The sequence below is a fragment of the Staurois parvus genome, unplaced genomic scaffold (assembly GCF_062004578.1).
Source record: "Staurois parvus isolate SC_StPar_1 unplaced genomic scaffold, SC_StPar_1.0 ptg000897l, whole genome shotgun sequence".
Classification (NCBI taxonomy): Eukaryota; Metazoa; Chordata; class Amphibia; order Anura; family Ranidae; genus Staurois; species Staurois parvus.
In genome coordinates, this window is record NW_028318693.1 from 1,106,156 (window position 1) to 1,133,441 (window position 27,286).

At 45.9% G+C, this 27,286-nt stretch overlaps 1 protein-coding gene across 1 annotated transcript; it reads right to left on the reverse strand.

Annotated features, from left to right (window-relative positions):
• Positions 1-7,181: 7,181 nt before the first annotated feature.
• Positions 7,182-15,653, reverse strand: LOC149442287 (uncharacterized). The gene is made up of 3 exons (XM_089656324.1): positions 14,759-15,653; positions 8,648-8,669; positions 7,182-7,771 (listed from the first exon to the last, which is right to left on the reverse strand). The coding sequence occupies exons 1-3, from the start codon at positions 15,527-15,529 to the stop codon at positions 7,182-7,184; spliced, it is 1,383 nt and encodes a 460-aa protein (XP_089512450.1). The 5' UTR covers positions 15,530-15,653.
• Between the last annotated feature and the right edge of the window lie 11,633 nt (positions 15,654-27,286).

A 27,286-nucleotide genomic window follows, 5' to 3' on the forward strand; every position in this document is an offset into this window, starting at 1 on the left:
GGCTTTCAGGCAACACACAACCTCAGAAATAAACTATTCAGTAGGAAACTTCCTTCTGATGATGATGTCACAAATAATGGAAGCAAACCCTGCAATAAGAAACGCTGCAAACTGTGCAACCAAATCATCCATCAAAAAGTGTCAGACACTCAAAAATGATCTTCAATATTTCTGGCTGAGACAGCTGCACCTCCAGTCATGTTGTGTACCTTATCCAGTGCAGAAAATGCAGCAAAGGATCTTATGTTGGCGAAACAGGACAGAAGTTGCAAACAAGGATGAATTTGCACAGACATACCATCAAGGAACATAAAGAAGGTAACCTCTGCACACCTGTAGGACACCATTTTGCACAACTGGACCACACAATGAGAGACCTCAATATTTTAGTTCTTAAAGGAAATGTCAAATCCATTCAGGAAATAAAAAATTTTGAACTAAGAATGATAATTCTATTTGACACAAGAGATAACGGCCTGAATTTGGACCTGGGATTCCTCAACCATTATCCAACAGCTTTATGACTATTAGCTAGCTTGACTCCCTCTGTGTGAGTGTAGTACCCCCTCCCCCCTTGCTTTGGCTGTATCTTATCTCTAGCCTCTCTTTTTTTTTCTTCATCTCTTATAACATTCTTCTGAAACTTTGTGATTTGTACAGTACTGCTCAGGACCTTGAAGAAGGGGACATTCCCCGAAAGCTTGTCCTCAAAATTGTATGTTAGTGCAAATAAAAAAAGTAAGACGGACAGGACTCAATTGTTTCTGTCACAAATGCACTAATACAGCTACAATCACCTCTAACAATAACACACAAAGCCATTTACAACTCTGCCCAGAGCTACATCATCAATCTTGTCTCCAAATGTTACCTGAACCATCATTTCTGCCCCTCTCAAGACCTCTGCTCTCTGGCTTCCTCCCCTGCTTATCTACAGGACTTTTCCAGAGCCCCTCCCATCCTCTTGAACTCTCTTTTTTTTTTTTTACCAAAAAAAAACGTTTATTGAGAAAGTGCATAATAATACAAAAGAAATGCGAATGATAGTCATATACAACATTAGGCAGTGCATACCGGGAAATAGTAGGAATATTCTTACAAAGAACCGCATATGAAACATGGTTGTGCCAGTCCACGACGGGGAAGTCTGAAATACTCAGGCAGTATAGTAGTGTGCATGGGAATGTTATCGTGTTGGACCTCCTTAGTATGTAATTCTCATTGGAGCGCCGCAGAAGGAGGCAGTGTAGATGCAGCACAACCGTTAAGGACGAAGCTAGTTGTTTTACTAGAGTGAAGGTGCCTGTAAGTAAGCTTAGATCGTCGTGAGGGTCGCTGATGTAAATAGGATAAGTATGACAATGGCATGCCTAAAGTTCTCTAAAGAGGAACCCAGTGGTTGACTGGGCGTGTAACAGGAAGATAAGACGAAAGAAAAGGAGAACAAGAAAAGAGAGAGATAGAAGAGAAAAAAAAAAAAAAAAGGGGGGGGGGAGGGAGAAGGGGGGGGGGGGGGGCGAACTGGGTTCGTATTGTCGTCAACACCAAGGGTTTTCTATGGGTGGATTCGAGCATAAGTCTATTAACCGGAGCAGGTAGGTGGGGATAAAGCCCTGAAGGTGAGGAAGTCGCCTACCGAATGAGCTAAAGTGTGGAGTAACATACAATGGAGGTTAGTATTCAATCAGGCGTGTTGGTTGGATGGTCCATAAAGGACCGGTACGTAGGAGTGGTTTTAAAGTGAGTCCAGCAGGCCCAAGTATGGGAGAATTTAGTGGGGGAATCGAGTGCAGTCGCAATCAGTTCTTCCATTTCCGCAATTTTACCCACACGGAGCAGCCAATCGCGTATGGAGGGAGGGCGGGTGGAGCCCCAAAGAGTGGGAAGACAGAGTCTGGCTGCGTTGACCATATGCATGGCTAAATATTTGAGATATTGTCCCCTGGGCAGGGAGGAGTGATGGAGAAGAAACTGCTCAGGAGAGAAAGCTAGGGACAAGGTGGTCACAGACACTACAAGCCTGTGGACTTCCTGCCAAAATGGTTGGATACTGGAACAAGACCACCAAATGTGGAGAAAGGACCCATCCGAAGTTCCACATCTCCAACAGCTGTTGGGGACGGAAGGGTTGAAACGAGAGATTCTCGACGGGGTTCGGTACCATCTTGAAGCCAGTTTATAACCGTTTTCCTGAGTCGAAACATTGAGGGAGCATTTATGAGTATGCATGAATATTAGGTCCCAATCGGCGTCCGCCAAGCTGTTTCCCAGGTCTCTGTTCCAAGCACGGCAGGCGGGTAAAGAATCATAATCCCTACTCTCAACAAGGAGAGGGTAAATCTCCGAGATCAAATGTTTGCGCGGTTCAGCTCTAGAGCATAGGGATTCAAAAGGAGTGAGGGGACGAGTCCAGTTATGGAACAGTTTGTGTGAGAGCAAGAAGTGTCTTATCTGCAGATAGGCCCAGAAAGGAAAATCTCGGCTATCTATGCTATCAAGCAGTTCGCGGAATGATTTTACTTTGCCATCGCGGATAAAGTGTTTAACCAAAATCTGGTCATGAGGCCAATGCTCAGATAGGAATGACTTGTGCATGCCTGGGGGGAAGTCAGGATTGAGACGAATGGAGGTTAAGGAGTTCGGTGACTCAGAGATAGATGCCGTTTTACAGTTCAGGCGGAGAATATTTAAACTGGGCCCCACTAAAGGGTGGGTGAGGAGCTCTTGAGGTGTATGCTTTGGCAGGAACCATGGAATCGATGCCAGGGGTGAGGGTGAGAAGGCATTTTCTAGGCGGACCCAATCTTTAGAGGTAGAATGAACATGCCAGTCCACTATGCGTGTAAGGTGGCATGCCCAGTAGTACCGGTGAAGATCAGGGAGCCCAATCCCACCTCTAAGTTTAGGGAGAGTCAGTTGGGAAAAAGCAATACGCGGACGCTTATGGTTCCATAGGAATTGTGAGCAGATTGTTTTACAAGATGTAAAAAAAGCAACAGGTACGTGGATTGGCAGCGTTTGAAAAAGATAGAGGAGGCGTGGGAGTATGTTCATTTTGATTATTGCTGCCCTTCCAAACCAAGAGAAACAAGGACGATGCCATTTATGGAGGTCCTCTTGGAGAGAACGGAGAGCGGGAAGGAAGTTTTTTGCATAGAGGTCATCGAGGTTGCGGGTAAGTTGTACACCGAGATATGAAAGGGAATCCTTTTCCCAATGAAACGGGAAACGAAATTCACAGAAAGAGACGAATTCTGGGGGCAGGGATATGTTAAGGGTGAAAGATTTGGAGAAGTTGATTTTAAAGTTAGACAAGAATCGAAAGAGGGCAAAATCTTTTAGCAAATTAGGCAAAGTGGTGTGCGGATCAGCAAGGAAGAGAAGGATGTCGTCCGCGTAAGCAGCGAGCTTGTATTCCCTGTCCAATACCCTGACCCCTTTGATGTCGGAGTTCGAGCGGATTTTGCGTAATAGGGGCTCAAGGGATAGGACAAACAAGAGTGGGGAAAGGGGGCAACCCTGACGTGTTCCGTTTCCTAAGGAAAAAGAGTTTGACAGATGTCCATTGACCCTGACTCGAGCGGTGGGGCCTGTGTACAGGGTCATGATGAAGTTGAGCATCTTCTCCCCCAAACCCAGGGACACCAGAGACGCTTGCAAATAGTCCCATGCAATTCTATCAAAGGCCTTCTCTGCATCCAGGGAAAGGAAAAAACCAGAAGTGTTAGATTTGCACATCCAATGGTGAAGGTTAAGGGCCTTAATGGTATTGTCCCTTGCTTCCCTTCCCGGTATGAATCCAACCTGATCCAAATTGATCAAGGAGGGAAGCAGGGGGAGAAGTCTATTAGCCAGGATCTTCGCAAATAACTTAACGTCCACGTTCAGCAGGGAGATGGGTCTGTAGTTGGATACCTGCGTGTTATCTTTATCACCCTTGGGGATAACCGTTATGTGGGCCTCCAAAAGACGATGTTGAGGTAGGGGGGATTTGGAGAAAGTATTAAACGCCAAAAGAAAGGGGGTACCTAAGATATCCAAGAAGGATTTATAATAGGCTGCGGAGAAGCCGTCGGGACCCGGACTCTTACCAGGTTTTGTCTGCTTCAAAGCACACTGCAGCTCATTCAGGGTCAGATCCGCTTCCAGAGAGTTGGCCAGGTCTTCCGAGAGAGCCGACGGACCGTGGAGCTGGAGAAATTCAGAAATCAAAGAGGCCCTGGATTCGTCAGTGTGCGGAGGTGGGCGTTCAGGAGGAAGGTTGTATAAGGATCTATAAAAGTGTTCAAAATGGGCAGCAATATCAGGATTAGATGTGGCCATGGTGCCATCGGGACCTCTAATTTTATGGACCGTCATACTGGATCGTTTCTCGCGGAGAGCTCTGGCAAGGAACTTTCCGCTCTTGTTAGCAAATTCATAGTATAGTTTTTGAGAGAGAATGAACCGTTTCTTAACCACCTTCCCCAATTCTGTAAGAAGCTGTGAACGTGTACACGTAAGTTCGGATAGGGTCGACGCAGCCAGAGAACGCTTATGTGCCCTCTCTAATGAATGGATCTTATCTGTGAGGCGTCTCAAACGCTCTTGTCTATCTCTTTTACGCTTCGACGCAGCTGCTATGAGGACGCCCCGAATGACACACTTATGAGCCTCCCACTGCGTGAGTGGGGAGGTATCAGGGGAGCAATTGAAGGAAAAGTATTCAACCAGATTGGTGCGGATCTCTTGTTCGATTGCAGAGTCTGCAAGAAGGGAGGCGTCTAGGCGCCAATATTTCGAGCGTGTGTAGGTATCTGGGAACCGTAAAGTCATGGTAATGGGATGGTGGTCGGAAAGAACCATTGTTTCAATAGAAGCGGCATGGAGTAGCGGGAGATCTGATTGCGACAGAAAAAGATAGTCTATCCTGGAGTACTTATTATGTGGTGCGGAATAAAATGTGTAGTCTTTCACCGTGGGGTAGAGAGTTCTCCAGGAGTCGTGCAGTTGTAAGTGTTGTAATTGTATGTTTATTTGTTTGAGGGCCTTAAACGGTAAAAAGGAACTTCCGGAGGAGGAGTCTAGCAGAGGATTTAGTGGGACATTCAAATCGCCCCCTAAGATCAGAACACCCGAATGGAAAGCAGCTAGGGTGTCAGTTATTGAGCGCGTGAAAGAGACCTGCTTGGTATTAGGGGCGTACACATTAGCAAATGTGACGGGTCTATTGGCGAATGAACCCTTTATGAATAAGTACCTGCCTTCAGGATCAGCAAGGGAGTCTGACATAGTAAAAGGAAGATGTCTAGCGAGTAAAATAGCTACCCCTTTCGACTTGGCCAGAGGGTTAGTGGCATGGTGGACTATGGGAAAGTGCAAATTAAAAAGCTTGGGAATAGAGTCCTGACGAAAGTGCGTCTCTTGAAGGAAGACTACATCTGCCTTTTGTTTATGCAGATATGAGAGCAACATGGAGCGCTTTTCGGGTGTGTTCAGACCCTTGGTGTTGAGTGAGAGGATTTTCAGGGACCTTGGTCTCAAGACTGAGGTGGGGGATGGCATGTTTACCAATCAGTATTGCGAGTGACCAAAGATGCAGATGCAGCGCCCCGGGGGGGGGGGGGGGGGGGGAGGGAAGTGAGAGAAGAAAAAAAAAAAAGGGGGAGGACCGAGAAGATAGTAAGAGTAAACGGCTAGAGGAAGAGACCTGCTATTCCACGTGAGAGAGGAAGAGAAACCAGAAAAGAAAAGGACAGAAAGAGAAAAGAAGAGGGGAGGAGCACGTAGAAGAGAAGGAGACGAACAGTATGAGGCAAGTAAAGAGAAAAGGGAGAGTCGAGATAGTGAAGATGGCCGTAAAAATATTCAGTAAGAGCTCGCAGAGCCTACTGTGTTGGGAACGAGGTAGATGACGAAACGAGAATAGAACCACCGCTGGCCGGAAACCACCGTGAGATGTGTAAAAATTTGTTTATAAGAGCGGAATTTGAAGAGGGAGGAGTCTACAGAGACCCATATTGTAGAATAAGCTCGGGGTACTATATGTAGCGCAGGGCCCCAGCCCTCGCTGTAGAGTAGCAGGGCACATAAGAGGGAAAGCAGGGGGTACAGTATGAGTGGGTTAAAGCCAAACTGAGGCTACCTTAATCATAAATGAACCTAGAGCGTCAGGGTTTAGAGGCCACAGCTACTTGTGAGCCACCAGGTAATTTTGAGACATTTGGCAGGCAAGTAAGGGGGAGAAGGCAATATGCGGAAATGTAGGAGGCCGTATGAGTAGTATAAGCATCCCCTCACATGAAACATAGTATCAACAGGACAACATGTGCAATAACAGTTAAATCAATGCAAAAACAGAAAAAACAGCGTTGAGTCCCAAGCATCCTGCAAAAATATCTGGGTTACCCCAGGATCATCACCAATCAGTATATCACATAGAGTAGAAAGGCTAAGTGTCAAAAAACACAAGAGAAAAAAAAAAAAAAAAACATCTGTGGCATCCCCCTATAAGTCCCAGCTTCCTCCCCGCACCCAACCCCCCCTCCCTCCCAGGCCCCCAGCACCCCCCCAAATGCATCATATACTGTACTAAGTCTGTCAGGGTCTCCTTCGAGGACACCGATTAAGCAGAGCGTGTCGGGACGGGCAGCAGAGAAGCAGAGGTCATCTGGATACTTCCACGGAGAAACAGGTCTTCTTCCAATAAAGTGGGAGGAGGCTCCGGGGGAACAAAAAGGACAGGGACAATGGAAGACAGACGACTCAGAGGCCCACATTAGATTGGAGTGCGTGGGGGTCTAGCTCATAGGGCAAGTCGGTTCGAGGTCCGTTGGGTAAACCGGGATGCTGAATGTCGACAGAGAAGAGAGAGCTGAAGATTAGGTCATCTGTCCAGGAGGAGGAGCCATTCGTATGATGTATAGATCTCCTCTGACCACGGCGTAGAGACGATCAATAGGGGGCTCACAGAAATTCACCATCCGTTAGTTGCGGAGCAGACCTCAGGGGCATTGATTCCCTTTTGGGAGGTCAGATAGTGAAATGAAAATAATGAAGGTCCACTGATCATTGCGTGGGAGAGCGAGGAATCGCCGGGACTCATGTGGAAAAATGGTATAGAAACAGGAGAACAGTAAAACTGCAGGCACCTGATAAAAAAATGCGCATGAGTTGCAGAAGTAGAAGAGGATGAGGTAGGATTAGGTCTCGTGCCGAGACTTTCTATGCGCAGGCGAGGCCGTAGGGCTAGGAGCAGCCGCAGTACCCCCTGTGGGGTGTCTTGGAGGAGTCGACGGGACTGTCCAACATCTACGATGGGAATGGCCTTGCCAATCCATTGAGTCTTCTGCAGATCCCGTGTCCAGGGCCGGCTGCAGTCCCAAGAGACCGTACCAATCTGGCAGGTCTATCGATGGGATGTTCAAAGAGGAACAGAAAGACGGTAGATCTTCAGGGTTTCTCAAATTAAAGGTGTGAGCACCAGCCTGTACTGAGAGGCAAAAGGGAAATCTCCACCTATAGGACAGATTTCGGGAGCGAAGCGTGTCTAGTAATGGACGCAGAGCTCGCCTTTGGCGTAAGGTCATGCTGGATAAGTCCTGGTACAGTTGTATTTCCGCCCCTTTGTAAATTATATGTCTTCTGTCCCTTGCACATCTGAGGATATCCTCCTTGATCGGGAAGCTGACAATGCAGCATACAACATCCCTGGGTGGGGCCGCGTCACCCCCCCTAGGCCGGAGGGCCCTATGTACGCGCTCGATGTCAATTGGAGTTGCTGGCGGGCGGCCTAGGAGGTCATTAAAGATGGTAGTTAGGAGTCTTACTTCCGGTTCCGGCGCCGGATGCTGTAGCTAGCGGGACCCGCGACTCCCGGGAACCCGCCCTTTACAAGACCTGCTATCTGCCTCGGGGACCCCCGCATCTTAGCTTTGGGGTGCCCCCTCGCATCCCACGGCGGCCCCAGCATGGAGCGGTACCTCCTGCCGGTGCAGTCCGGCCACGAGTCGGCTGCTAGAGCGGAGGGGTGCGGCTCTCCCCCTCCTGCAGCCAAGATGGCCGCCGAAGATGCCTGTCACAGCATGGACACAGGCACAGAGGGAGATCGCAACGTGGGAGCAGGTATGTCTGCACCTCTCCCCACCATCCTCACTGCCTCTCCACTCACATCAGGCAATGATAGCTCTAATGAGCAGTATATAAAAATAGCCCAGGCAGTTTCTTCTCTTTTGCTCCCAAATATCACACAGGCTGTGGATAAGGCTGTAAGCCAGGGCATTGAACAGCTGCGAATAGATTTGGGCGAACATTCTAAACGGTTATCTGTGGCGGAGCAGCGCTTATCTGACTTAGAAGATGAAGTTCATTCCATACAAGCAGTTACGTCAGAATCCAATCGTATACAACAAAATATTTTGGATAAAATCGACGATCTGGAAAATCGATCACGTAGAAATAACTTGCGTATCGTGGGTCTCCCAGAATCATTTATTACAGGTTCTCTTCCCGATCTCTGCTCAGCACGTATCCCTGCAGCTTTGGGTCTATCCTCATCCTGTCAGGTAGAGAGAGCTCATCGCCTGGGGCCCCCATCTAACGAACGCCGGGTGCCACGTTCTGTGATTGTACGCTATCTCAACTATGCTGATCGCATGGCGATCCTCACCTCTTTTCGGAATTCCCGTTCTCTACAAATTGAGGGTCACAAATTATTAATATTTGCGGACTATTCACAGGAAGTGTCACGTAAACGGAAAGCGTTTCAGCAAGTCTGCGCCACTCTTCACCAGAAAGGAATAAAATTCACATTAGCGTATCCGGCCACGTTACGTTTCAATGCACCATCTGGGGAATCCAAATCTTTCGTCCACCCTGAAGAAGCCTACCAATACCTCCAAGATCACCTAACTGACGGGGATCCGTCGACGCGTCTTGCGGGCAGGAATTCTGACCCTAGAGATCAACGTAGTCCTCGCAAAGACCCACCTAAACGTCAACGCACAAACCCAGCGTCTTCCAAATCTCGCCCGCCTTGAAGGTATAAGAGGCCATTGGTCTCTACATATTAGCTTTAAGCTTATCTCCTGGCCCGATTGGTTCAGATGCGACGGTTTTTCATTTTTTTGCTTGGTTTCTATTGCTTTCTATTTGCAATGTTTATACTTTCCAAAGTCTGAGTTATTTTGGCTGTTCAACTTGTAATGTTTTATATATTATCTGATGGTGCGGCGTTCTCTCACGCTCACCTGCTTCAACATTATTATGTAAATCATATATATGCCTGAATTTGTACTTCCCTACTCCTGCAGATGCCTGGTTCCATGTTTCAGCGATGCTGGGGGGGGGGGAGATGCTGGAGCCGTTGATGGGAATAAATTTGAGGGAAGCCCTCTCCCATCCCAACAATCATATACTGGCCCCCGGGGCAGGCTCTTCTCCCAGATACTCCCGGTCACGCTGGTATTGGTGGAAACACCATGCGGAATGACGTGAAGTCCTGTATACTGTATTGGTATATTGTATGTTTAGACTTTTTGTTGGGCTCTATTAGGGCCCTTGATCTTGTTCTCGCCTTTCTCTCTTGCTTTTCTCTTCCTATCCAACTTTATTTCTTGGGAGAACTCCTCCGTCCTCTGAGACCGGTTTCTAATCACCCCCAATTGTCTAGCGACGCAGTGTTCTTTGTGCGTACATCACTAATGGGTAAAATGCTTATCCTTCTATCATATCAAGCACATCAGTTAAGATGACACATATTTTCTCTTGGAATGTCAAGGGTCTCAGGTCCCCCCACAAACGCATGGTGGTTCTTTTTTGTTTACAAACGATTTTATTGTACAAGAGTAGACAGTAGAACAACAGCACATTTTAAAAGTGATATTGTCAGCAAAAACAAGGCACTTTTGAAAAGTACAATACATAAAGGTATATTAACATAACAAAGAAGATAAGAAAAAAAAGAGGAAGTTACAAGTGCATGAAGTACGTAAACGACAAAATAGGTTAGGTGATACACCCGTCAATAGTACATGCCAGCCAACTTTTACTGGGGATGTTATTAAGCATGTAATAAGTGTCTGCAATCTCTCCATGACTCCCATTTTTTATCGTATAAGTGCAGCTTATCCAGTAGGGTATAATGAATGCGTTCCATAAGCATTACAGTGTCAATTCTGTGTAAAACGGAGTCTAAGGGTACAACATTGGACCTCCAATGTAGGGCAATAGACCATAAAGTGGCAATACATAATGTGTGTATCAATCTCAGATTGGCATCAGAGACCCCTGGGATATGGGCCCCCAACAAACAGGTCTGCATGGACAATCGTATCGGGGCGCCCGACAATAAGGTAGCGACCTCAGAAATCCTACGCCAGATCAAAGATATGGTCGGGCAATCCCAAAATATATGAACCAAAGTACCCGTGCAGTCACAGCCCCGAAAACATAGAGGGGACGTTTGTGGAAACAGTACATGTAGTCTTGACGGGGTATAATACCATCTGGTTAGAACTTTAAGGGCCGTCTCACGAACCGAAAGAGATCTAGAGCTCTTGCATATATTATCCACCATGGAATCCCAATCCTCATCCGAAAAAGTGACGCCACAATCCTCCTCCCATTTTCGTCTGTACAAAGGGGGAGCATGAAAAAGATAGATCAAAAATTGGTGATAAAGATTTGAGATAAGACCCCTACCCCTGGGAGAGTCACGGCTGACACGTTCAAAAAAGGAAATCGGAGAGGATGGGGCAAGGCCAAAGTGCGCTTTAAAAAAGTGCCTAATCTGTCTATATCGAAGGTACTCGCGAAGAGGAACATCAAACAACACGCGCAGCATATCAAAAGTAATATAAGATCCTCCTCTTTGGAAATCAGACAATCTGATAAAAGATCGATCATACCACCAACGAAACATATGAGGGGAAGAAAAGGCTACAACAAAAGTGGGATCACCAAAAAATGACACACCTGGGGGAATAGAAGAGACTAAACCCAATTTAGATTTGTGTTTGGACCAAAGCGTCAGTGAGTGAGCCACTATGGAGTTATGAAAAACAGTCGATCGGGGGGAGATGTTAGACCATAAAATTCCCGGTAAATAAAAAGGGCGTATCGACTGAGACTCAAACTTGATCCACGGGATTTGAGAGTTAATAGTAGCCCATTGTGACAATTGCGCAAAGCGAGCCGAGAGGTAATATAGCCAAAAGTTAGGAAGACCGAGACCTCCCGACCGTTGTGAGCGATACAAAATGGATGAGGCAAAACGTGGATGCTTATTTCCCCAAATAAAATTATTAATAGTCCGCTGAAAATGATCCAAAAAGGTTTTTGAGACCGGAACTGGAAGTGCTCTAAAAAGATAAAGCAATTTGGGCAAAATATTCATTTTAACCGCCGTGACTCTACCCAGAAAGGAGATATGATAACCGTGCCAGATCTTCAGTAGAGTAGAGAGACGCGATACACATGGTGGATAATTAGCCGCAAATATATCCGAGTATCTGGGAGTGAGGTTAATCCCCAGATAGGATATCCTGTCCTTGACCCAGCGAAATGGGAAAGAACTACGGAGAGATGCACTTAGGGAGTCAGGAACATTAACAGGCATGACCACAGATTTGGTAAAATTAACGGTGAGACCTGACACTTTGGCAAAATCGTTCAATACAGCACACAAGTTAGGTAAAGAAGTCAACGGGTTAGTAATAAAAAGCATAACATCATCAGCATACATGCTCAATTTAAAATGTGAAACTAATAATGAATAGCCAGAAATATCCGAATGTGATTTAATCGCCAATGCCAAAGGTTCCAACACCAGCGCAAATAAAAGGGGTGAAAGAGGACAGCCCTGGCGGGTACCTCTACCCAATGTAAAGAAGTCAGAGTTACAGCCAGGAAGCCTAATTCTCGTTTTAGGAGAGTCATACAGGGCATGTATGCCTGCCAAAAACCCTTCACTAAAGCCCATTTTCTGTAGCAAGGAGAACAAGTAGGGCCAAAGAACACTATCAAAGGCCTTGTTTATATCCAAACTCATCAACAGAACCTCTTTGGAATGTAAATTGGCGTCTTGAATAACATTTAGAGTAAGACGAATGTTATCTGTAATAAATCTGTCGGGGATAAAACCCGACTGGTCTGGAGAGACCAAAGAGGAGATGATAGGGGCCAACCGGTCCGCCAAAATACGGCTAAATATTTTTAGATCATTATTCATGACTGAGATTGGTCTATAGTTTTGTGGCAAACAGTGATCTTTCTGTGGCTTGGGTATTAGAGACATGTTAGCCAATAGCATCTCCTCAGGGAACTTACCCCCCTGCAAAACATCATTAAATAAAGTTATCAAGTATGGAGCCAATGTAGAGGCAAAATGTTTATAATAGCTAGCGGTAAATCCGTCAGGACCCGGCGCAGTAGAGCGCTTGAGCGCGCCTATCGCACATGTTATTTCCTCTAAAGTACAGGGGGCATTAAGAGTGACAATCTGAGAGGGTGTAAGGGCAGGGAGGGGTATAGAGTCCAGCCAAGAGTCCGACAGAGGGACAGAATCCGACTGCGGAGGAGCTAGTAGTTTTGAATAAAAATGTTCGAAAATACCCAAGACTTCCTGAGGTAGAGATGAGATAGCACCCGAATTTGTGCGTAATTTATACACGTGTGGGGGGCGCAGAGAGTGGTTCAACTTCCTTGCGAACATGGTAGATGCCGAGTTACTATGTAATAGGAATGAGGCCTTCGACCAGCGAAGGGCCTTTTCAGTTTTTTGGGAAAGCAGGGCATTCAGTTCCAAGCGCTTTTGGGACAGTAGCTGTTTATTAAGCAGAGATGGATTAGCGACATGGCTTCTATAGTGTGCTTCTAATTCTCGGGTTAGAAGTAGTATTTGCTGCCAACGTTTTCTATTTCTGGATGAGGCCATGGAGATAAGTCGGCCTCGTAGGACCGCCTTGTGGGCTACCCAGAGTGTGGCTGGGGAAATATCAGGAGTTAAATTAGATTGAAAATATTCCTGAATAGATGAAACCACTTCCTGGCGAGAGTCGATATCGGTTAGCATAGAATCATTAAGTCTCCAAGAGAAAGGAGTAGGTGCCAATCCCACAAATGTGATAGATAAGGCCACAATACTGTGATCCGACCAGGGGCTCAAATGAATGCAAGCTACCTTAGAGTTAGCTAGTAAAATTGGGGTACAATATATATAGTCTAATCTAGCATAAGAGTCATGTGGATGGGAATAAAAGATGTAATCCCTGGCACCGGTGTTGTGCGCTCTCCAGGCATCCACCAACTGAAGGGTATCTAATTTCTTAGTAAGGGATTTTGGGAAAGCCTGGGAAGAATGCGAGGGGGAACTACGGTCCAAAAGAGGATTTGCCACCAGATTAAAATCCCCACCCACCAAGAGATGAGGGGACAAAAACCTATCCAGAGTACCAAAAAATTTTGAAAAAAAGGTAGCTTGTGCTGAATTTGGTGCATATACATTAGCAATAGTAAGTTCTCGACCTGAAAGGGTGCCTTTAAGAATAATAAACCTACTGTCCGGATCACGATACACATGTTGAACCTCAAAGGGGAATGAATTATGTAGAAAGATGGCTACGCCCCTACTCTTGGAGGAATGCAGGGTATAATACCCCTGCCTATAAGATCTATGAAAATATGTCGGGTGTTTTGCAGCTGCAAAATGTGTTTCCTGTAATAAGATAATCTTGGCTCCCAGTCGTTTATATTGAAGAAAGGCCGTTTTGCGCTTGTTTGGCGAATTGAAACCCTGGACATTATGCGAAATACATTGAATTACCATAGCAAACAGAGCTTAGTACTATCATCATAAAAGTATATATTACAAAGATATCCCCTAAAATTAATTGGCTAGACATAGAGATCCGCAGGTCTATAGCAGACAGACGTACAGGTGGTAGAGCCAGCCCAGGGGACCCCCCGGCCCCAAGATGGGGGCCATGGTGTCCATAGACCGACACAACACAATCCTCATGCACTAAAGTGTTGAAAAAAGAGAAGACAAAAAACAATAGAGAGGAGATTTGAAGAGCTCCTACAAATAAGGTAACTAAAGAACATGGATCAGGCTGAAAATTTGTCATACCTGATAAAACAAAAAGTTCAAATATTAAGGGGCCAAATGGGCCCAAACCCTGTCTCCCTAAAACATGGAAAACGGAACTGCCACCCCTCAATCGGGCAGCGACACTTCCGGCCATGTCAGGAGGCAGGGTGGGGTAACGTGTCAAAGAGTTGTGGAACCATAAACCAATGGGCGCAATTAAGAGGGACCAAAGACCCTTGTTATACCTTAACTCGTCCAGCTATCAATGCAAGGCACACATATATTACTCAGGATTATAAAATTAACATAGCAGTAACCATAGAAATACACATCCTGACAGCGTAAGATGTAAGAAACAAAATCCCTGTGTCTCAATTCTCGGTAAAGTCATAAAAGGCAATAGGCAAGACCAAGGACTGTCAAACAATAGGTAATAGGCAAGTGAGAATGGACCTATCAACCCGGATCCTGTCTGACTCTCCTTCTATCTCTCCGTGGAGATGGGGTATGCCAAATAGGAGAGACACGAGGGGTAGAGGGTGGACGTTGAGGTGATGGGGCATCCGCTAGGCCCAGTTTGGCCAAGATTGCTCTACCTTCAGAAGGAGATGTAGCTATATATGTGCTCCCATTATGTGGAACAATCAACTTAAAGGGAAAGCCCCATTTGTAGCGAATACGAGCTGAGAACAGGACCGTTGTGACTTCTTTCATTTTTCTACGCTTCTCCAACGTGGCCGGGGAAACATCCGGAAAGATTTGTAAGACCGAGCCTTCAAAGGAGATCGTAGGGGTATTGCGAGCAGCTCTGAGTATTTCCTCTTTGGTCAAAAAGTCCCTCATGCACAGGACAACATCCCTAGGTGGCTTGTCAGTAGGAGGTTTAGGGCGTAGGGCTCTATGGATGCGGTCACAGGCAAAAGACCCAGGGTCACGATCCGGGAGGAGTGATTGAAATAATTTGGTCACGATTAAGGAGAGGTCAGACATAGACTCCGGGATTCCCCTGATTCGCAGATTATTCCTGCGATTGCGATTATCAAGGTCCTCCACCTGCGCCTGTAGTTGAAAAAAGGCCGTTTGTAAATGATCATGCTCTCTGGAAAGTTCACCATAGGCCAGGCTAAGTTCATCGTGTTTGGTTTCTAAGCGGTCTGTCCTGGAGCCCAATGTGGCTATTTCCTGAGAGAGAACATTAGTGCTTTTATGCAATTCTGATTGAAATTTGGCGGCTAGTTTGGCGTACATAGATTCCAAGCAGGACTCCAAGTCCCCTTTTGTAAGTTGCTGTGTATTTTCACTGACCAAGGCCGATAAGGGAGCGGTGGTATCCTGCGTGGGATCGGACAGGGATGCTCGCTCTGTATTGACTGGAGACATGTTACAAAGTTCGTGTGCCTTAAGTAGGTATGTTGTGAGGGACTTCTGGGCTTGTCCCTTTTTTTTCTTTGTGGACGGCATACAGGGAGTCTCCTGGGGGTGATCAACTGAAAATAGGATAAGGAATGGAGATTATAACCCCAGGGGACCTATAACGCCCAAAATAGGTTCAGGGTTGTAGTTACATGAATGCGGTTAGATTCATCTGCGAGAACATTATATTGTAAAGATAATTAGCAAGTCATGGAAGGATAGAGAGGACATAGATCACAGTAACACGCAGATATAGCACCGGAGCAGGATGATGGCACCAGATCCCAATCTAGGACACAAGAGGGACAAGTGGGAGGCAGAGGACCTCCAACACCAAGCACAGGGCCCTCCAGGGAGATACTCCACGGGGCAATATCAAGGCCCCAGTAGGCCTCTGAGCCCAACAGGGGCTGTGGTTACAGGAGATGGCAGGCTCCGGGGTCAGCAATGTGAGGCCCACTCCCAGGTCACTGCGGGGGGAGCTAATAATAGGAGGGCACCTGCATCCCCCACTCACTGTGACCAGATGGAGGCTCCAGACCGGTGATGTAGGCCGCCGCCACCGCGGGAAGCAGCAAGGCTCAGTGGCGTCTCTCCCCCAGTCCCAGCAATGCAGAGGGCGCCGCAGATGTTTCCAGGCGATCTCCCACAGCCCGGATGGCAGCAGGTGTGGATGGGAGAGCTGATGGGTGGCGCCGGAGCCCCGGCCCGCGCGGCCGCACCAGGCCGCGGATGTCAGCCGCCACGAGGGGCGGAAATATCACCCGGGCCCCGACTCCCCGGGATCAGGGATACCACCCGGGTCCTCCGCCGGCACTCTGTGTTCCGCCGCCGCACGGATGGCAGCGGACTTAAAAGTCCGGCACCGGATGGCAGCAGGTGCGGATGGGAGAGCCGATGGGCGGCGCCGGAGCCCCGGCCCGCACGGCCGCACCAGGCCGCGGACGTCAGCCGCCACGAGGGGCGGAAATATCACCTGGGTTCCGACTCCCCGGGGACAGGGATACTACCCGGGTCCTCCGCCGGCACTCCGTGACCCGCCGCCGCCCGGATGGCAGCGGATCTAAAAGCACGGCACCGGAGCTCCGGATTATGCGGCCGCTCCGGTCGCCATCTTGGACACGCCCCCACGCATGGTGGTTCTAAGACATCTACGGCGCTTGCGTGCGGATATAGCTTTGCTCCAAGAAACTCACCTTACCCAATCTGACTTTATCCGCATGCGTAAACTATGGGTGGGTCATGTTTTCGGCTCCTCCTCCCTAAACAATAAAGCAGGGGTACTTATTCTCATTCACAAACGGCTTAATCCGGAATTAGTCGCTATGGATGCGGACACTGAAGGCCGCTTCATAGCAGCACATATCAAACTCGGAACCCAAGAATTGGTTCTTACTAGTTTTTACGCACCCAACTCCCCGACGAGGCAGGTTTTCCAAACCCGCTCTTCACGGCTGGCGGCATATGTTCACAAGCCGCTCGTCGTGGGAGGGGACTTTAATTCTGTTATGCAAGAGCAGGAGGATAAATCGCAGAGTGTAGACCGTGGCCCTCGCTCCCCTCAGATTCCCCGTCTCACACCTACTTTGCTATGTAGCTTCGCTGAAGCAATGCAAATTACCGATATATGGCGCTTAACCCATCCGGACGGCAGAGATTACACTTTCTATTCCCCTGTTCATCATTCTTTATCTAGAATAGATTATACTTTTTGTAACTCTATTCTACTGCAACATGTTGTATCATCTACCATACATGACATAGCCATATCAGATCACTCTCCAATCTCTATTACTATAAACTTTTTAGACCCTACGCCACATCCTAGGATATGGCGTTTCCCCTCGTTTCTGGTGAATAATCAAGAGCTCTCCAAACTATTACAAGACACCTGGGCAGACTTTCAAACTACGAATGCTGTCCATGTCTCTAATCCAAATTTGTTTTGGGATGCAGGGAAGGCTGTGTTACGCGGCAAAATCATCGCTTTTATGTCCGCTTATAAAAAAAGAATTTCACGTAATTTCACTGAAGCTAGTAACCTTCTTAGACTGACTCAAAGAAACATGGCGGACTCTAATACGCAGGACAACAGGAAAGCTTGGGCGGACGCTAAAAAACAATTTGATACATGGGCGGCAGCTCAGGAAGCATTACATCACTCACAACTTGACTTACAGTATCACAGATATGGTAATAAACCAGGTAAACTGCTGGCGCGCCTATGTAGGAAGCCTTTCACCCCTACGCAATTCACCTCTCTTAAAGACTCCCAGGGGGAACTTAAACAATCTCCGGAAGAGATTATATCTATTTTGGAAAGCTTTTATGCAGACTTGTACGGGCCGGATCCTATTGACCAGGCACGAGCACAGTCCTTTCTGGAAAGTGTAAATTTGCCCCAAATAGATCCAATAGCACTGCAATCTCTAAATGCCCCTATTTCACAGGCGGATATTTGTCTAGCTATTGGATCTCTAGCTAATGGTAAAGCTCCAGGTCCAGATGGGTACACCTCTGAATTTTTTAAACTGATGGACAAAACTCTGTCTCCTACTCTCCAGCTGGTTTATCAGTCCATCCAGGAGAGCGGGGTATATCTCCCATCGGCTTCGCAAGCCCACATTAAACTAATAGCAAAAAAAGGTAAAGACCCTTCTGATCCTGGATCGTATCGCCCCATTTCCCTCCTTAACCTAGATGCAAAGATCCTTTCTAAAATCATAGCTAACCGTTTGGCCATTGTTTTACCCTCTCTCATTCACCCTTCTCAAGCAGGTTTTATAAAGGGAAGATCGGCCACATCTAATATCCGCAAAGTGCTTACAGTTCTGCACCAGGCTAAAAATAATCCTCTTCAGGATTTAGCGATTATTTCTCTAGATGCTGAAAAAGCCTTTGATAACGTTAGTTTTCAATGGCTCCAACTAGTACTCTCTAAATTCGGCTTTTCCGGTTCGTTTAAACAGTTAATACAGGCTATGTATTCTGCCCCAACGGCTCAGATAGTAGCGGCGGGAAAAATATCTAACTCTTTTCTACTACATAAAGGAACAAGGCAAGGCTGTCCACTATCTCCCTTGCTTTTCAATTTAGCATTGGAACCCCTAGCCCGCTTCCTGCTTTTTCAGTCACATCTTCATGGAGTTCAAGTTGCCCAACAAGATCTTTGCCTAGCTTTATTTGCGGACGACATATTAATATTCACTTCCAACCCGTCCCTAGATCTGCCATATATTCAGAAAGTTTTTGCAGACTTTCGGTGTTGCTCGGGTCTTCGTATTAATTTTGCAAAAAGTGAGGTCCTTCCCCTCTACGACGCTCGACTTCCTGATTGGGCCTGCGACTCCCTCTTTAAAATCAATACACATTACATCACCTATCTGGGTATCAAAATTGGGAAATTAGCTTCGTCCCTTTATTCTCTCAACTTTTCGCCAGTTATTCAAAAAATTTTAGCGGAATTGGAAATGTGGAAAGACCTGCCATTATCCCTCATGGGTAGAGCCCATCTCTTCAAGATGACAAGCTTTCCGAAGCTTTTATACCCTCTCCAAACTATCCCTCTTCTGCTTAAACGCACAGATATAGTCAAGTTAAACAAGGGGATTTCCAGCTTCCTATGGAGGGGGCGTCGCCCGCATATAGCTATACACAAGCTGTTTCTCCCTAGATGTGAGGGCGGCATGGGCCTCCCTAACATTAGGCTCTATAATTTATCTTGTATTTTACGGGTGTGTATAGATTGGCTCTCCCGAGCGTCTATGTTCTCCAATTACCAACTTGAATCAGCCATGGTGAGTCCGTTCGACCTGTCGGCCCTATTACATTCTAACTCCAACTCAATACCGGTTCATCTTAAACATAATCCACTCATACGGGATACACTCTTCACTTGGAGGGAGGTCAGACGTAGACTAGGAGTTTCTCCCTGGATATCTCGCTTTCTTCCCATACATCACAATCCTTCCTTCTCTGTCTCTCAACAACATGCAGCCTACGATCTGTGGTATAACCAGGGTCTTAGACTTGTGAACCAATTGTATGACGGTGCATCAGGTTCTCCCCTTCCGTTTCAACAGATTCTTGGCTCGTTTGAATTACCTCCCCATCATTTTTTGTATATTTTACAAGTCAGGAATTTTGTGAAATCCATAGCTCAGAATAAGTCCACCCGTTTTTGCACGACTATGATAGAAGTTCTTATGAGGAACCAGAAGTATAATATATCTAACATATATAATCAATTGTCCTTGCACTATGCTACACCATTGGACTCCTCTACCTCCATCAAAACATGGATACGGGACTTCGACAATGTTTTCACTGCGGAACAAATACTCGCAGGCTTTAACACTACCTGTGCGTTCAACACGAACAAATTTTGGCGGGAGCAGCAATTTAAAATTATGCATCATGCCTATATGCCTTGTTTGTACTCAAGATCGGACCCAACGATCTCTGCGTGTCCGCTTTGTGGCTCATATAAGCCATCCCTCCACCACAGGTTTTGGAGTTGTCCCTCGATCTCTACTTTCTGGTCCCAACTCTTGAACTTTATGCTCTTCGTTACTGCTTTCCCGCTACCTAGAGACCCACTGCTCCTTCTTTTTGGAAACCTGGATGTTCCCGTGACTGCTGCTTCACATCGGCACATTGCTCTGCTCAGAACTGCCAAACCGTGGCTCTCCACCTGCCTGATGGCAGCGAGAAGGTCAATTTTAAAAAAATGGGTCTCCAACTGCCCGCCAACCATTTCGGATGTCAAATTGGACTTACACTCTTTACTTCGTTTGGAGCGGCTCAGCATTCATAACTCCCCATCTACTCCAGGAGAGGAAAAGTTCAACCGCAAGTGGGGACAATATGTTTCAAGAATACTCCCTTCCTCGGAGTCTCAGCACCCCTCACACGGATTTCTAGCCTGGTCCTAATTTAGCCTCTGGGATATTCCTGATGCATACTGTATTGCTCGTATTAGGGGTAATCTGACTGTTTACATTACACTTTCTGGGCCTTCTTGGACCTATACTTCACCTCGCTATTTTGACAATCTACCCTCCTTCCACTTTGGATTCAACTTTCAGTTTTCCTTTTTTCTCTTTCTCTCACAAGCTCGCCTCATTGTTGACTCTTAGTGAAATGTCCCCATACTAGCCCATCTACACCCCCACACACTGTCGAGCTGTTTCTTGTTACTGACATGTTCTTCCGGTCATCTGGCCTCTGAACTTAGGCAATACATTCCTTCGTCCTCTACTTCTCCCTCCTTTCTCTTTCTCTTTTTTTTTTCTGTCTTTCCTGATGGTCTATTCCTTTCTAGACTTGTCTTCTCAATTTTCTTTCTCCTTCTTTCCCTACGGTCTAACCTCTATTCTATGTTTTCTTATTTTGCTCCCACTTCCTATCCATATGCACGTTGACCCTCCTCCTGGTCATTTGACTATTGGCTAACATGGAATATATCTGCTTATCACTCTAGACTTATACCTACGCATGTTTTGACTCGTATCTTCTCAAAACCCTGGATACATTACTCCTAAGCCCTTGCACTTCGACACTTCGTGCAATGTCTCCTATTTCTATAAGTAAATCTTTTATTCCTACACATCTCTGTTTTTCTCTTTGTCTCTCTTGGGGCTTTTGTATATTCTTTATGAGAACAATTGGTATTTCTGGATTTTGTTACCTGCTTTGACATGTTGCTACGCTATGTATACTGTATAACTTTTATCGATGGTTCATGTGTGTATAAGATAAAACCTAATAAAAATCTCTTTAAAAAAAAAAAAAGATGGTAGTTACGGCCTTCGGAATGTCAGTGGCTTCCACGGATTCTGGCATGCCACGGATTCTGATATTGTGTCTACGGCCACGGTTGTCTAAATCCTCAATATGCTTGTAAAAATCCCGGATAGTCGAGGTGTGCGACTCTGACTGTCGCTGTAAATATACTATGGCGGTCTTAGTTTGCCTAGCGCCCAGCTCTACTTGTTCCATTCTGGACCCCATAGCGCGGATATCCTCGCGCAGGTCGTTAAGGGCAGTGGTCAGTGTAGTGGTTAGTGTGACCTTAATGTCTGCAGCCACAGCCTGTAAGTCCCTTAATGAGAGGGACTGTGTGGCAGAGGAGACATCATGTTGTGGCACTGTATCCTGGCCAGCGTGTGTCTCAGAGCAGGGAGAGCAGCCTGTGTCCTCGGCTGCAGAGGGAGGGGGAGAGGGGGACGGAGAGAGAGAGGGAGAAGGCTGCGGCCCTGCTCTCTGCTGGTGGGAGCTGAACAGCTCCCTTATGTTCCTCCCAGTGGAGCTAGGGCCCCTTGGGGACCGGGACCGTGCGCCGGAGGGCATCCTGTCGGGTTTCCCCATAACGAAGGGGCACTGTCTCACCCGACTCCTCTGTGCGGTGTGGTGGATCGGTCCGGCCGGCGGGAGCTCCGGATTTAAGCAGCCATGCTCGTCGGCGGCTAGCCACGCCCCTCCTCTTGAACTCTCTTAACCAATCTGTATGGCTATCTCCTACTCTGTCAACTTTTAGGCGATCCCTGAAAACATAACTCTTCAAGTGTTATTAAACCCTGGACCCTGCGTTCACTACATCTGGTCTCCCACAGTACACAGAACATGGAAATGCAAATATTGTATAAACTGCTAAATACCTTTTCTGATCAGCAGTATATAGCAGTCTTGTGACTTCTATCAGTTTCCGGCTGAGCACTGGTTAATCTTGTAGGAGGCGTTTTCATTCTCCTATGACTGTCCTATGAGGCTGAGTAACCCCTGGCCCTCTGTCTGGACAGTGCAGAGAGCTGATAACACGTAACCTCCCAAAGAAAATAAAAAAAAATCTAGCAATACACACCAAACTGAGCATGTGCAGAGTGACTCCTAGAACTCTGTACTATCATCAGATGGATTGGGGGCCGTGGAAGAAGGCGAGGATCAGAATATACGGGATCAAACTGCCTTTTTACACAATGCAGAGGATTAACCTCTTAGGTTCCACCGTGAGTATAGCAAGAATGGTTTACTGCATATACAGACTGATTGTACTGTTGTAGGTTTAGTAACAATTTCAGGGAAGCCTATCCTGCCTTCAGCTAATAACCAAATCTTGTATCTCTCCCATCAGTTCCTTCCTTTACAGTTATTACATTTTGTCCCTCCAGCCCCTCCCTATTAAAATGTAAGCTCCCAGGATCAGGGCCCTCCTATCCCTCTTGTATTGAACTGTATTGTTGCTGTATTGTCTCCCGTTATATTGTAAAGTGCTGAGCAAACTGTTGGAACGATATAAATCCTCTATAATAATAGTCAATAAAAACACAAGGCAACTAGGGCCAATAACAGCTAGAGATGTGCACAACGGAACAATGTATGTTGTTTCTGATTCATTTGTTAAGTTAATATTTTTTTATCATCATATTCATTATGCTAGAATTCTTCTTTTTTTTTTTAATTAGTTTTTAATATTTGTTATTTTCAAATCGATTCAAAATTATGTGCATTCAAAAATTAGTTTGAATTCAAATAGAAACACTAAATACAGTAAGGTATAAATGTGAAATAAGATAATGATTCCCACTCTGGCTGCTGAATAGAATAAAACAGAATAGAATTCTTTTCTAATCTATTCTATTCTGTTCTATTCTTTTATTTATCTATTCTATTTCTTTTTTTCTGTTTTGTTTTATTTTATTATATTCTTTTTCTGCTCTCTTCTATAAAGCAGCCTAAGTAGGAAGCACCTTCTTATTTCACTTTATACCTTACTGTATTATTGCAATATGTTTAAATTTTTAATTTTAATAATTTTTTTCAAAATTAGATACATCCAAATTTGAAAAAAAAACAGCATACCCAGAAGCCAGACCATTCTGCCATGGAAATAATTTGTTTGGAATGAATGGGCCCAAATTAACTATTTAAAGTGTCACTAAACCCACATCAATAAAAACTATAAAGAAAAACATGCTGTTTATACTCACTCATTCACTATCGGATTCATTTTCTGCAATCTGCAATCAACCTGCTGTTTTCTCTCTATCTCTCCCTTCTGTCCATGTCCTCAACTCAGTTGGGGATTTTGTAGAGCAGTGTTGGTAGTTACTGCACATGCTCAGTTTTCATTGCGTTTCTGTTTTGAACATTTTCTTCCTATCACATCTGAGCAGCACATCTGACTATAGAGTCACACATGTGGGCGTTTACACAGTGTTAAATGACAGCACACTCCCTCCTCTCCTATGCCCACTAATCAGCTAAACACAATGGAGCTGGATATTACATCTTGATTGATGGAGGCTTCACCTCCCTGTTATTCTAAGACACAAGCTGCAAGGGTGTGACACAGCCTGTGACTTTCAGAAATCTGCCCACACCAAGTTATTGCCAAAAAAAAATAACAGTTTGATTTCAAATATATATATTTGTATGACAATTTAAAACAGTTTATAGATTTTTTTTGATTTCTATTATGTATCCCAAAAGTGTTTTTTTTTTTTTTATTTAACCATGTGACCATCAGCAGAGGCCTAGAAGCTCCTCCTAGACAGAATGGGAAACAGCTGGGTCATGTGACAGCTGTATATTTATTAGGAAAAAGGTAATTCAATATTTTCTATTTTCTTCTTTATAAAATAAATACAGTGTCATCATCCATATGAAGAAAGAGAAGGGATCATGTACATTGAACAGTGGGGGGGTTTGTATCACTTTAACGGGAAAAAGGAACCTGGAGTTCTGGTTTAAGTTGAACGATATCAACACATCTGCCAACTGTGTTACAAATGCCAAAGCATATGTTGGGATGCAGCTTTCCCTGATCTGGCTATGTCCAAACTTTTTTCAAAGAGGGCCAGATTGGATGAAGTGAACATGGTGGAGGGCCGAACATTTTTCCGAACATTCTTTGAACCATTACAATTAAATGCAAATAAATTATTTTATGCCAAGTTAATTGCAAACGACATACTTTTCATTTCATAACATTAAGATCAACTGACAGCTGAGTTTTCACAATGTATTGAAAATAAATTTAAAAAAAACTTACCTGCACTAATGTGAAGGGTGAAAAAGGTAGCTGGAGCTGAAGTCTCTGCTCGGCAGCCGGGAGGGGAAGAGAAACACACTTCACGCTGGAAGCCTGGCCCTGACGTCACCGCCCTCTGTCGCTCCCAGCGCGGCGCAGTCACGCATGCGCACTGCTCTCAAGCAGAAGACTGTCTGCCACAGAAGGGAGGGTCGTGCGACAGCCGCATTTACACAGACCAGGGAGAACGCGCCGCAGTCAGGCATGCGCATTGCCCTCTGCTCTCAAGCAAAAGATTGTCTGCCATAGAAGGGAGGGCCACATTACACAGAGCAGGTAGGGCTGTTGGAGGGCCGTATTAAACCGACCCCCGGGCCGTAAATGGCCCGCGGGCCGGACTTTGGACATGCCTGGGCTAAACCATCTGGGGTCTATACAGTTGCAAGAAAATGTATGTGAACCCCTTGGGATTACGTGGAGTTTTGCATCAATTGGGCATAAAATGTGCTCTGAACATCATCTAAGTCACAACAATAGAAGAACACAGTCTGCTGAACATAATACTACACAAACATTAGATGTTGCCATGGTTTAATTGCACATAACATGTAAACATTCACAGTGCAGGAAGGAAAAATTATGTGAGGCCCTAGCTTAATGACTTCTCCCAGAGCTAATTGGAGCCAGGAGTGAGCCAACCTTGACTCTAATCAGTGTGATGATATTGGCGTTCCGCAGTTTCTCTGTCAGCCGCTGCTTGGCGTTCCTCTCTCTCAGCCTGACGTTCCGCAGTTTTTCTGTCAGCCTGGCGTTTAAGGAACCGCAGGTATGCCTCCAGATCTGTCTCCATGAGGCATTTCAGGGCTTCCTGCATCTGAGGAGAGTCCCTGCTGGTTACAGGCACCACAGTGTTGGCGCGCTCAGGCGGTGGTGTGACAATAACATTTGGTGATCTTCCAGTGTCAGTCTCTGTATGCCCATCCTGTGAGCCCGTCTCTGAGCCACTGGAAATGTGAGTAACGGGAACCCCTCCATAGTCAAGCTCCCCTGAGTCCTGATCTGCTTGGATATCATACTCCACTAGATCACTAATCAAATCTTCACGATTTTTGCGACCGACGTCCAATCCTCGTGAGGTACATGGTGCCTTCAAATCACCTTTGCTCATTTTCTCGTATTCTGCTGCACCAGGCATAATTGCAAGCAAAGATAGAAGAGAAAAGTAGGAAAAGGAAGGAGATGTTGCTATATGTCTCTCTCTCTCTCTCTCTATAACAAATATGCACCCCTTGTTTCTTAGGACTGTTTCCACAAAGGTTACAATCCTTCAGTGCAGAGCCAATTTTTAACACTGCACTGAAGCTCTTAATGCAATTATCCCACATATGCTGCCAGCCAATATGTCACGATCGCACGATTGCCGTCACCAACATGCGACAATAGCACGACCGCGACCAACAATAATATGTCACGCCCGCGGCGTCAGACCCCAGACCTTCTCACCAAACTCGTGACCAAAGGACCGGCCGACCTAAAACCGCAGTGTGATGCGCGTAACAAGGCCACACCCAGCTGCACCCTGCACAGCGATTCTCCAGCTAATGGGCTACAATTGGTGCCTGCAGCCTGAAAGCGCTTGTTACTGGGTCAAGTTAATTACGCAACTAACCCTCTACTGCCACCACCACTTTTGTCGGACACTGGGAAACTCCCGTTATCAAATATACACTATAATGATTGAAAAGTCGCCTGTCCAATACGGTCACCGCAGGCCGATTGGGCAGAGGATTAAACAAACACAGTAGCGTCTCTTCAAAGGCAGGAATTTGTGAATTGCAAGTAAGTGCTTAGAGACAGTTTAATACTTTCAGAAAGAAATATTTATTACTAAAAGAGTCAAACAGGTGTAATAAAATATTTACAAAGAAAATGTAACTATATATATAATATATATGCATATAAAGACCCACAACAAAGAGATAATAGGAAGGAAGTTAAAGGATTAAGTTACTTGCCAATATGCCTTGGTTTGTAAGCAGATCCAAGTTGCAAAGTTGCAGAGCAGAAAGGGTCTTTGATCTCCTCTGTTATGATGTTAAGATCAGGAGATGTGTTTAGCTTCTCTAGGCTTGTCAGCCTGTCTTTTTAAAATCCCTCTGCAAAGGAGGGGGGGGGGGGGCAGCTCTGAACACTGGCCACTACGCTGTTTTGGGAGGGGTCAGTCGGGTGAACTCTGAATTAGAACCAACATCTGTCATAATCCATGACATGAAACATAGGGGAAAAAACCTGACTCGAGGAATGTTCATTTCATTCTGTCATCTTTAGCTGTTTTGTGAGGTTACAATCTCTTTCAATTCCGGGGAGAAGCTGCCTTATCTGTTTTATGATGGGTGAGCCTACACAGGGTCTAGGGTCAGTGCTTCCCAATTCACTGAGAAACGCTGGCCTTATCAGGACTTAGGTGAGCAAAGTTACACTATCGCAGACTGCTCAGCACCAAACTAGGGATGCCTTAACCTGAGGTTGACCCTCCTAACCAGCCCACACCAGCTGACACTGGGCCTCTCAGGAAGGGAGGGGGTAGGGAATGAAGGATCGAGGAATACCTCCAATAGAAAAGGGGAACTCCACGTCCAACTCTGATGAGCCAGTTTGCTACACATCTAGTGGCCATAAGGCAGTATTTTCCTGAATTACATCTATCAAGAAAATACCACATTGTGGATACTAGATAGGGCAGACACAGGAAATAAACATATTATGCAAAATAT

Coding starts and splice junctions, on each gene's coding strand:
- LOC149442287 (XM_089656324.1), bottom strand. CDS start 15,529: ATGCCGTCCACAAAGAAAAAAAAGGGACAAGCCCAGAAGTCCCTCACA. Junction 8,670..14,758: donor AAGAAGTCACAACGGTCCTG/TTCTCAGCTCGT, acceptor CTCAATTTGTAG/AGAACGGGAATTCCGAAAAG. Junction 7,772..8,647: donor AACGGGAATTCCGAAAAGAG/GTGAGGATCGCC, acceptor ATGACCTCCTAG/GCCGCCCGCCAGCAACTCCA.